Below are 12,634 nucleotides of genomic sequence, written 5' to 3' on the forward strand. Positions count from 1 at the left end.
GAGCCTGTGTTATTTAGCAGTTGTTATCTCGGAATTATATACCATGTGACTGACCAATCAGAGTCAAGTATTCCAGACCGCCATGTAATAATTGCCTATAATACGTCCTTATAATATGATTAGTGTGAAAAGGAACAAACGTTGCGGTCATACTGCCCTGTAGCATTCATTTTACCTAGAAACTGCAGTCAAATGTTTGTCAAAGTTTGTTAAAAAATGTAGGCTGACGCATGTATTTCTAATGAGCTTGTGTTGGTTTATATATCTCACTGCATTTGCTGTGACAGACTTTTTATCTTGGTGTACTTAGGTTTTGGAACAAAACTGTGCTTTAGTTTTTCTGTTCTGGTAATACAAACACTTGTGCGTGCACATTTCTGCAATTGACTGTGTAAATATGTACTGTGATCTTAAAAGAGACAAACCGAAATGTCACACCACAAGCCTTTCATTTTGCTATTGCATTTTAAAAGCAGTATTTTGAAATGTATCCTCCCTTATTGTGCTCAGGAAACAGCTCTGCATAAACAGTGTGTGAAGTGGAGCATTTTGACTCAGCCCAACTTGAATACGAAGAGCAGCTTTAGATTTCATATTAAAAAGAGAATATAAAAAGCAAGTCTGCCAATATGATGCACTTTACAACTCAAATTCTCTTATATATGGCCTGCCTGATCAAATGTATATATATTAGAATCTAATATAGAGATCAGATCAGGGCAGGTACAGTATTAAACTGTTAAATACCAGGTAAATAAAATGTGTTGGGAGGAAGGATGGGAATTCAAGAGTCAGTCATTATATAACTGGACCGAAAATATTATTATAAATTATTGTATATAGGAGAGGGCGACGTAGTGGTGCAATAGGTAGTGCTGTCGCCTCACAGCAAGAAGGTTGCTGGTTCGAGCCTCGGGTTGGGGCAGGGGGTTCTTGGCCCTTTAAGCTAAATACTAGTCTCTTGAAAAATATCTAGTAAAATACTGTCCTGTTATCATGGCAAAGAAAAAAGAAATCAGCTATTAGAAATTATATATACAAAGTATAAGATAATATAAAGGTTAAGATACACGCTGGAACTTTTTGAATAATGCTTTGGTACTTTTCAATTAATAATCAAAAAAACTATACAATTAGTTGCCTCATCTATGTATCACCAGCCCATTGATGGCATGATTGCCTAAAGTTGCCCTGCAACATTGCTCATCTAAAAGTTGCCACATGTATCATCACCTTTTTAGCAGGCAATGCACCTTTAAAAAAACAACAACAACAAAAAAAAAAAACAAAGAAAAACAAGGTTGCTGGGGTTTTGCACCTCTGGCCCACCTTGACTATTTGATAAGAGTATGACGGTAAACATTTTGAAAGCTAAGTAGTCACATGCATTTTTCAAAGTTCAAGCGGCTGCCAAACTCTTTGGCATCCTCAGATTCCTATGAAATAATCAAAGTGTTTGGGTGGAGTAACAGAAGACAGGAGTTAATATTCATTGCAGAAGATTTAATGAGAAAACATATAGTGTACATATACAAAACATGTATACAGTATATAAGTATATATGTATATTATATACACACACATGCATTCATGTTTCTATTATATATAAATATACATACTATATATACAGTTGAAGTCAGAATTATTAGCCCCCCTGAATTATTAGCCCCCTGATTATCTTTTTCCCCAATTTCTGTTAAGAAAGATTTTTTCAACACATTTCTAAACATAATAGTTTTAATAACTCATTTCTAATAACTGATTTATTTTATCTTTGTCATGATGACAGTAAATAATATTTGACTAGATATTTTTCAAGACACTTCTATACAGCTTAAAGTGACATTTAAAGGCTTGACTAGGTTAATTAGGTTTACTAGGCAGGTTAGGGTAATTAGGCAAGTTACTGTACAATGATGGTTTGTTCTGTAGACTATCGAAAAATATATTTAGCTTAAAGGGGCTAATAATTTTGACCTTAAATTAGATTAAAAAAAATAAAAAACTGCTTTTATTCTAGCTGAAATAAAACAAAGAAGACTTTCTCCAGAAGAAAAAATATTATCAGACATACTGTGAAAATTTCCTTGCTCTGATAAACATAATTTGGGAAATATAAAAAAAAATAATAATCATTCAAATGGGGGCTAATAATTCTAAATGAAATAAAATATCTAAAATATGTTAATTTTATTGAACTGAGAGATGTGTGCATGATATAAGTTCTTAAAATATGAAGCTTAATATCAGAGACAATACAATGCAACTTTACATGCCCTATAAGCTATTTTATTTATTTTATGTGTGTGTGTGTGTTTGTACTTGTTTATGTGGTCTACAAGGACACAAAATTGTATAATGGGCATGAGCTAGTTGTACTCTATTAATGTTGTTTACAAGGACAAAATACAAATAACAAATAACAAATAACGTAATCCAAACGCAAAAAAAAAAAAAAAAAAAAAAAAATCAAACTTAACGAGGTCTTTTGACATTCAAACCTCCTATGAAGGTTGGGTTTAGGGCAGGGTAAGGTCATATAATAACTAGTTTTTACAGTATAAAATACATTACACCTGAAGAGAGAGTCCTCATAAAACATGCACTTGTGTGTGTGCTTGTGCGTGTGTGAGGTAAGTACAGTCCTGCATGGCCTATACAAGCCAACAACGACTAAAGGGAACAAGCTACTTCTAAGTTTTAGCAGAAAAAGCACTCATACTGAACAATAGCAGAGCTTATTGTGAGTACTCTCAGTTGCAGCAATTTCCAAGTATGCATACAATTATTAAACAGCTGCAATTTTTTTCTAATAGCAGAGTAGAGAGTTTTAAAATTCCAATTCTATTGATTATGCAGAATCTTTTAATGCAGATTTTCTGGTGTGCTTCTTTTACCTGCATATTTACTGGGTGTCTATCAACTTGTGTTAATTGAGCTCATTATTTCTCCTTTTCTCACCCTCAACAGAGCAAGAAACATGCCAACAAAGTGCGCCTGTTCTACATGCTCCACCCCGAAGATGGAGGACCACCATCTAAAAGACTGAGACCAGATAATCCGGTATTTATTTTTAAAGCTGTTATAATAAAACTGCCTATTAGAATATAGTCTTCATATCGCTTGATCTCTTTCTATGTTTATGCATAGTAGTATATATCTGGACAATGAGGATATACAATCGCAATTTCATTGTATTAGATAATGAAATATTAATCTTGTGGCAACACTGTGGCTCAGTGGTTAGCACTGACACCTCACAGTAAGAAGGCCACTGGTTTGAGTACCGACTGGGTCAGTTGGCATTTCTGTGTGGAGTTTGCATGTTCTCCCTGTGTTGTTGTAGGTTTCCTCTGGGTGCTCCGGTTTCCTCCATAGTCCAAAGTCATGCGGTACAGGTGAATTGAAAAATCTAAATTGGTCGTAGTGTGATTGTGTGAATGAGTGTGTATGGATGTTTCCCACAGATGGATTGCAGCTGAAGGGGCATCCGCTGTGTAAAACATATACTGGATAAGTTGGCGGTTCATTCCGCTGTGGCGACCTCTGATGAATAAAGGGACTAAGCCGAAGGAAAATAAATGCATGAATATCAATCTTGTCCATCTACATTTGAAACCTCTAGAAACCTCCAAATGCCATCAGAAATTTTCTTCTAAAACAAATGTTTTTCTCAGCCTAATAGGTGTATGTTCAGATATTTTACCTTAAAGGCAATGAAAAGAACCGATTTGTTGCCGTGAAAAGGTAAAATTACTGATCCTACACACATGAGCCCTAGAAGAATGTTTATTTTAGAAGACAATTTCAGATGGTATGTTTTGGTTGGAGGTTTTTGCATCTGAACTCTTCAACTGATGCAATTCATCTATTATAAAATTGTTTTATGATTTATTTTGATGGTTCCTTTTGTCAATTTTGGTTGCATTTTGTTAAGTTACATTACAACTACAAGCCAACTACTTCTCATTAGAGTGTTAGTCAACACAGGCTCATTGCACATTTCTGGAAAGCACAAATTATGTAGCCAGAGGTATGCCTATCTGCATTTTGTCTTTAAAATGAATGCTACTGGGTGGTATGACGCCGGAAACGGATTTTGTTCCTTTGATCGCTCACCTCGGTATGGACAGCTTTTCTGGTGTTACCAGTTTTTCCAGTGGCTCACTACACACGTCTGTGGACATGGGACGAGGAGTGGCCCGTGACAATGGGTTTGAGTCCACGAAAATGATTCCAGAAACCAGGTAAAACAAATAAAAAATAAAATAAATAAATAAACAAGAGGCTGAAAACCTGGTGAAATCAAGAAGCCGTGACTTCCTTTTTCTAGATTGCTTTTCAAAACGCTATCGGTTGGGTTTAGGGAAGGGGGCAGGTAGGTCAGTCAGTCAGTCTACGGCAAGCTGGCCTGGTTGGCTGAAGTGTATATTGCGCCCTCTGGTGGATTTACGTGAGATAAATTTGAGATCCTCAAAAGGCATACACAGCGCCCTCTGGTGGATTCGCAAAAACAAAACTGCAAGCAGACACACCTCCGGTTACTTATTTCATTGTCCCCAGAAATGTAGACAGGGGTACGTATCCACAATGAGACTGGGCTGCTGTCAGTAGACTATAGTGTTGGGGTTAGGGTTAGTGTAAGCCTACAGTAAGTTAACATGTACTTGCAAAGATTTTTATTGTCACTTGAATGCCTGCTGGTAAAGCAGTATCAGTAGATATTAAGCAGACAGTCTAGTATTACTCCAATGAGAATGAATTGGCATGTACAGTAGTTGCAGTGTAACTTTACAGTCGATAAATATACAAAAGGGACCATCAGAATAAAGTGATAACCCTTTTTAGTTAGATTTTTTTTGTCTAATTCATTGGCAAATCATACATGAGCACTGATGTAAGCTACATTTAAATTAGCAGGGTATAATGAGTAGTGGCGGTGCTAGCTTGAATGGCACCCTGGGTGAACCATCCCATATACGCCCCCCTCCTCCATCAAGCTTATAAAAAGTTTGTTTGTAGAAGTGTAGTTCTAGTATGGTTCTAGAAGGTTACATCTAGTTAATATAGAAAAGGACCATTAAACATGTACATTCTATAAAATGTTTGTTATTTTACCCTAACTTTGGGTAAAATATGGACAAAACCAGTATTGGAATTGTTAAATATATTTATAATAATAATAATAATAATAATAATAATAATAATAATAATAATAATAATAATAATAATAATTATTATAATAATAATAATAATAATAATAATAATAATAATAATAATAATAATAATAATAATATTATTATTATTATTATTATTATTATTATTATTATTATTATTATTATTATTATTATTATTATAAATAACAGAAATCAATCCTAAATGTAATTGGAAAACAATTAATTTTGACAATCCTATAAACTACAAAATAATATACATGTTTTATAGAATTATCTGTTCATAGACTTGACACAAGGTCGAGAATTAATGTTATGAAGTCTAACCTCCCTGCCTCATTATCCATCCTTTCTGCTTCTATAGCCATACTTAGTCAAAATAAAATCATCATCATATTATATCAACTTCAGTTTTGTCAACTAGCAAAACTCGTTGCGAGCCGACACATCGTGTCATAAGTAACAGAAAAGGCTGTTACTCTGGTTTCAGAGCGCTTGGACAGTGCATATTTTATCGTTGTGCATGTAATCAACCGGGATTCACACCAGGAAGCACGCTGGAATGGTTCTTTGTGTGCATGTATCAGTTTGCCTTCACCAGCTTTGTTTCAGTTGCACATAGAGAATAACAAAGTTGTGCATGCAAAAGATGCCAAATGTGAATGGCCACTAACGTTTTTATTCTTCTCAAAGCTTACTGGGTGACATATGATTTTTACCGGGGCACATTTTTGTTTTTGCTTTATATTGTCTCCCCGTAACGCACAACACCCCCCTTTACCCCCACCCCAAAATGCCACCTTGGGTGATCGCCCATATTGCCCATGCCAAAATCTGTCACTGTTAATGCTTACACTATTCTTGAGTACTTTTAGAAGGTCTACTTCTTACTTTTACTCTACTTGCACTACATTTTGTTTGGCAAGTAATAGTTCTTTTACTTTACTGTGATTTTTCAGTTCTCTTTCCACCACTGACTATAAACAAGAACTCTAAACTAAGAGCTATGAAAGAGCAACCTAAAGAACAACATCTTTTCCTAAAGAATAATCTCTTTTCCTTGTTGATTAACCTCAAGAGAGACATTTTTTCCTCCTTTTCGAAAGGCTAAACGAGATTACAGACATCGGGGCTTTGATTTTTTTCTGCATGTTTTCACTCCTGAGAGACAGAATATTAATGTTTAATTTCCCCGAAAGGCAAATGACCGCCTCAGCAGTCATCTAACGTCTTCATGAACTGTGAATTAAGCCATGATTAACACAAGCTGTTTAGAAAGCAGATAGACAACTTGGAGACCCTATAAACCCCTAGATAAAGAGTTTGAGGATGTTTTCTTCATTTCTGGCAACTCTGTATATTCTATAAAACACCCTAATGATCCCAATGCAGATGGATGATTTGACATAATGACACATACAGGTTTGCTTTGACTCGCCTGAGCATTTATAATTGCTTCTAGAAGGGTCTCTGAGGGCGGGAGATGTTATTTTATCAACATTCAGAGAAAGCTCCGAGCTACAATTTTGTTTGAATTCTGGTCTGTGCTGTAATAGAGAGATCATTAGTCTGGCTGTTTATGAATAATCCTTCAGAATTGTGACTTTCGAACTCTCTGGTTGATCAGAAGCGAGGCCGACGGGCCACAAATCAAAACCAAACACAGCTTGTGAAAGTACGAGCCACTGCGCTAGAGAAACTGACGCTGGACAAGCTTTCACTGACTGAAACTTTTGAGTCCTGTCACTTCTCAACTTTTTTTTTGCCCACACGTTCATACAAGTCAATTCAGACTTCTTCTGTCAGTGGTTGAAGGATAGAAGTGGATCTGCCTCACATTTGCTCTGCTATCAGTCTGGAATCAGTCAGAGACACAATGTGCCCTGTCAATGCATTTCCCGCAGGAGAGAAAATCTCCTTCCATATCAGATTATTTCTTTGTCAGTCCAAACAATAATGGATGACACCAAATGTAGGGGAGAGGGGTCTCAAATGAGATTTCACACCTTTAACCACTTAGTAGAAGATGCATTTAATTGGATTGCTTTTGTAGTTTAAACACTTGTCAAATGCAAACAGCTACAAACTTCTGAACGAACATTCTTAAGCCCCTGTCAGATCACACGATTTTGGCATGATTTTGGCATGATTTCCTTGACGTAGGGTGTTGTGGGGATTTGTAAATGACAAATAGGCATTGTGACACAAGATTCAATCGTTTTTTTTTTTTGGTGTAATGTGGCATAGTTCACAGCAACCGATACCAGTCTGCGACGCCTCACGACATCAACACAGAAAGTCTAGCATGTTTATTTTTTCCCCCGAGTTCCGTCAAGTGGGTGACACTGTACAATAGGAGCAAATGATTTTTCCGTTATATCCATGGGTGCTGTCGTTAATCCGCTGGTCAGGTAATCAAAACATAGGCTGCATATTTACTTATGGGTGGGTCTCGGGTGGATGACATCAATCATTGGTTATGTTAACTTTAACTATCTTTTCTAAAATATTAAGGTGTTTTAAGCTATTTTATTTGACAGACTGGCACAAAAATGCAGACATCTGCATTCTCACAAAGAGTTTCTAAGTTCTCTCAGCATTGCAATCGAGGTAACCTAGAAACACTTCAGTGCTACTAATAAATTGTAAAAGCCTGTCTGACTTTTTCAAATTACTTTATCAAGTTCAATATAAGTTTCTCTTAAACTGTGAATATTTGACTTTAATTTTATTAGGCTAGATTTTATTTTATTTAACAAACCAGTTTGTGCTTTGCTGCTAAGGCATATAACAGACTGGTTTTGAAGCACCTTAGATGTTGTTCGTTATTCTTGTTTATCTAGTAACTGACCAACAAAATAAAACATTAAAATCAAGATAATTATGCCAAATTAAATTCATTTCAAAAAGACTTTTTTTTTTTGAGCCCATCCTCTACTCAACTGTGCGGGTGGATGATTTGTTTCGCTCTGTAGAAAATATGGATTTGATTAATGCTTCACTGTAATTGTTGTATCACAAACCTCTGTCATACACTTGCTCTTTGTGATTATTTTGTCTTAAGCATCTGATTTTTCCTTGGTGCTGATGTGGTTTCATTTTCTCTATCTCACTTGTGGCAAGTTCAGACGAGGAAGTGTTTAATAAGCAACCGTGGCTGGAAAACATATTTAGATTTAAAAGAAATATTTTAATATTAAAAGGGAAATATATGTTTGATCCTATCAATGTCTTAACGAAAGCCCTTAAATAATGCAGCCTAGTTGTCAGCCAGTATCAGTTTTTTTTAAGATTGACATAGGATAAATAAGAAAAAAAAACATTGAAATGAATAGGATAAAAATATATTGCTATAGTAACACTTCTGACTGCTTTGGAAAATAACGCTCGTCATAGACGTCCCGGGATGACGGATCGTGAAGGAACGTGTAGTCTGGCACATTTGTTACTCATGACAAGTCAAGATTTTATCAAGACCAAATTGCATAATCTGACATTTGTAATTGACAATAAAAATCATGTGATCTGACCCGGGCTTTAAGGTGTAAAAAATATAGGTTTTCCCACTGATCGCGTCCATCCTGACAATCTAGAATTCAGCATCCCACAACATGTGATATACATAATCATGCAAATGCTGTGTTTGAAACTACTCACTTGTTGACTCAATCTCAATGCAATACTTGATGAATTCAATATAATGAATGAATTTTAAATGAATTCAGATATCTGCAGACTCTCTTGCACTTGTTGCATCATAAATGACTGAAAAAAAACCTCTTGATGTCTGATTAGACTAAAAAGCATTTTCAGATTAAAAAGATTATTCAGATTTGGAGTTTTAAAATTAGCAGTTAATTATTATTAAATTAATTATTATAAAATTTTTAATTATTATTATTATTATTATTATTATTATTACTACATTTTGGACATTTATTTACACAAAAACAGCATTTTGGCAGCGCAGAATTTTTGAAAAATATTTGAAAAATATTTGAAATTGAGTTTCAAAGTATAAGTTTTGTTTTCATATTTTCATCGATCCATTGGAACGAAGAAAAATTTGAAAGCACTGAATACCCTTATTTTTTTATTAATTTTTTTAAGCACATCATTTTGCATATGTTTTACGCAGCGGATACCCATACACTCTCACATTCACACACGCACACTTGCAATTTCGTTTGCCCAATTCACCTATAGAGCATGTCTGTGGACTGTGGAGGAAACTGGAGCACAGGGAGGAAATCCACACCAACATGGGGAGAACATGCAAACTCTAAACAGAAATGCCAACTGGCCCAGCCAGGTCTCAAGCCAGCGACCTTTTTGCTGTGAGGCGACAGTTCTAACCACTGAGCCATTGTATTATATTTCAAGAAAAAGAAACCAATTTTTTTTTAAATATTAAATATACTAAACATACCAAAAACAAGTACTCTTGTTTTAATTATTATTATTACTATAATTAATAAACTTAAATATATATCTTCCAATTGTGACTACATTTCTTCTAATTGGGACTTTCCATGTTGACATTGTTTCTCATTTTAAGCTCTCCCGCAATTGCCCTTTTATTGTTTTTTACACCGAGATAAAGACAAGCTTCCATAATGGAGACATTTCGGCGTGTAAAAGTGGAGCCACCCCTGAGAATAACACTCAGTCTCGTCCTCAGTTCCCTCTTTAAACTCGCCTCGTTTTCCCGACTCCACCACTTCATCAGAGAGAAGCCAGTTACACCGAAGCTTGGAAACACTGTTTGAGTTTCCTTGTTAAAAGTGTCAAGCAGAGGAACACAGACTCGCAAGAGAACAACAAAAGAGGAAAGTAGGTCAGAAAGGTGCTCAGAGATATTTCTTAAAAAAAGCTTTCTTTGCTTTAGTGGCTCTCCATCAGGTACAATGTTTTTTTTTCTGGTCTTTTTCTGTATTCTCCTCCATTTTTCTAAATCTATATTTTGCATGCCACATTTAAAAAGGCGGAATTAATGTACCTCTGTGACTTTCCTCCTTCGGGCTCTTATTTTTAGCTTGTTTTCACACCCTTCCCAACATTACAACAGAGAAATGAGAGAGTGGAGGAGAGAGATAAACACACTCCTAATTAAATGCTCTTTGTTAACAGGACCAGAGCATACACACATATTCACAAGTTCACACACCTCACACATTCTCAAATTGCTATGATTATCAAACCTAAAATAGGTCATATGTTAATGCGCTCAAATGTGTAGGAGACGAGGGGAAAAAGTGTCACATTTGAATGAAAACCTGAGAGCAAATATGAAATAAGCAGAAAAAATAAAACATCATGTTCAATCAAGCAGGAATTGGGTTTATTTTCTTGTCAGTTGGTCTTTCTCACCTGTGTTTGGAGATTTATTTTTGGAGTTGCTGACTGCTTCAGGTTTCCTGGTGTTATTTATTGGATTACACCCTGCGTTTTTCCCTCTAGAGGTGCGAGGTAGAATGTTTGACCCGGTTTGGGGATCATAATCATCATAGTAATCCATATGCACAGGCCCTGTGGAGCTGAAACTTCTGATAGGATGCCAGAACACACGCACATAGGCCTCAAAAGCAAAGAATCACCAAAAGCTGGAGCGAAAACAAGCTGATATCAACTAAAATCTCACATTAAAATAGTTTCAGATCCCGCTGGGGACCATTTCGGCCCTCATGGGCTATTAAAAGTGTTTAATCTCCTGTTTATTCTTTTTATGAGTTTGAAGGACATGGTTTGTTGGAGTAGAGTAATATAACTAGAGAATTACATCCTGATTATTTTAAGCAATGTATTTTCTCTTAAAATGTTGATTTGGTTCAAGATGAAATTGTATAGCAATAATTTTCTGATAGTGTTATGGGTATTATAGTACAGTAATAATAATGTTGATACTGTCGTTAATGTTGTATTAACACAAATAAACACAAATAAAAACACTTTTTAAGAGTCCAAAAGCATTCATTTAGTGATGAAGCCTAACAGAATGCAGTAAGAAAACTTTTTGCACTTTTCATTCATTCATTAATTTTATTTTCGGCCTTATCCCTTTATTAATCTGGGGTCACCACAGTGGAAAGAACTGCCAACCGCATATGTTTTATTTAGCGGATGCCCTTCAGCTGCAACCCATCTCTGGGAATTTTTGGAGTTTTCATCAAACAAAAAGTTCATTCTTCTGAGTGAGTTCAATTTTATATGCTGTATATTTGTGTTTCAAAGAAAGACTGTGGTGTTTAACGAATCTGATTTGAAAACATACATTCACAGAGACAGTCAACTTCTTTGTTAACAGTTCTGTACGTTTTTGACTTTTCTAAAGCATAAAAATACTACAATATGTTTGCAGATATTTAAGAAAAATGCTAAGTGAACATTCTTGTTTATCTGAAAAACAATGCTGAAGTCAGATTTTCTACTTTGAAAATGTAAGTTATGTGCTGGAATGGCTGTCTTAGTTTTGGTTCCTTTAACCCACCCAATGCCAGATTAGCCAATTTTATATCGGCACCCCGGGTTGCCATGGTGGAAAACAGCGTATTTCATTAATTCATTCATTCATAAAGGCTCTCAAAGCATGCGTCCGTGACCAAAATGCGACCTCCAGGGGACAGTAGCAGACTCCGGAATGAGACGCAGATTCAGAGTTCCACATGAGGTCATTAATTAGCAAACAATATAAATATTACGAGCGTAAACATTAGGTGAGCAGGTTACATTGTAACCCCGTGTCCTAACTAGATTTGCAGTGATAAGCAAGGTGGCCGTTTGTCTAAGTCTAAACACGACAGAAATTTAAACACAGCCATTCAGAAGCACAAAATATATGTGTACTTACTGCACAATGGTAATGTTTACAATCTAATTAATACATAATAAACCTCTTTAACATTATTAAATGTACATGCTGAATCACTGATATGTGTTGGCTTGCTCTGAGTCACAGTTCAAAAGTTAAATTTTAAACAGTTTATTTTATTTTCTATTATCTGCTGCTGATTTCAGTAGTATGGCAATAAATGTCATGTAAAATGGCATTCAAACTCACATTATTAACATTTAACACTGAATTAAGCACATGAGGTGTACCTGAGGTAATCATTGTCACAGTTCTGTTGTTAAACTGCAAGACATAGAAGCCGTTTCTAAAATATACATTTCCTTTGGTTAGAACATCAACTTTTCTTTCGCATGCCGTTGCTTTTATTTAGAACACAGCTTAAATCAGCCTTTTGGCTCGATAGTCGGGCATGTCATCAAGGTCATCATCAATGTCAATGTCGGTTGATGTCATCAATCTGGCAACCTGCACTTGCATGTGTAAGATTTATGTTCCTCTGTGTCGAGTTTCTTCGAAAAATATATTATTTACTGTCCTCATGGCAAGATAAAATGAATCAGTTATTAGAAATGAGTTATTAAAACTATAATATACTATGATGTGTGTGTGT

The 12,634-nt window shown here is 35.4% G+C and overlaps 1 protein-coding gene across 1 annotated transcript in view; it reads left to right on the forward strand.

Moving 5' to 3' along the window:
• zgc:171482 (zinc finger protein) overlaps positions 1-12,634 on the forward strand; it is a 193,498-nt gene that overhangs the window by 66,794 nt on the left and 114,070 nt on the right. Inside the window, exon 3 of the mRNA XM_056471557.1 lies at positions 2,971-3,063. Within this exon, the coding sequence (XP_056327532.1) occupies positions 2,971-3,063 (93 nt within the window). The remainder of the gene's footprint in view (positions 1-2,970; positions 3,064-12,634) is intronic.

Source organism: Danio aesculapii, chromosome 13 (assembly GCF_903798145.1).
Source record: "Danio aesculapii chromosome 13, fDanAes4.1, whole genome shotgun sequence".
Taxonomy (NCBI): Eukaryota; Metazoa; Chordata; class Actinopteri; order Cypriniformes; family Danionidae; genus Danio; species Danio aesculapii.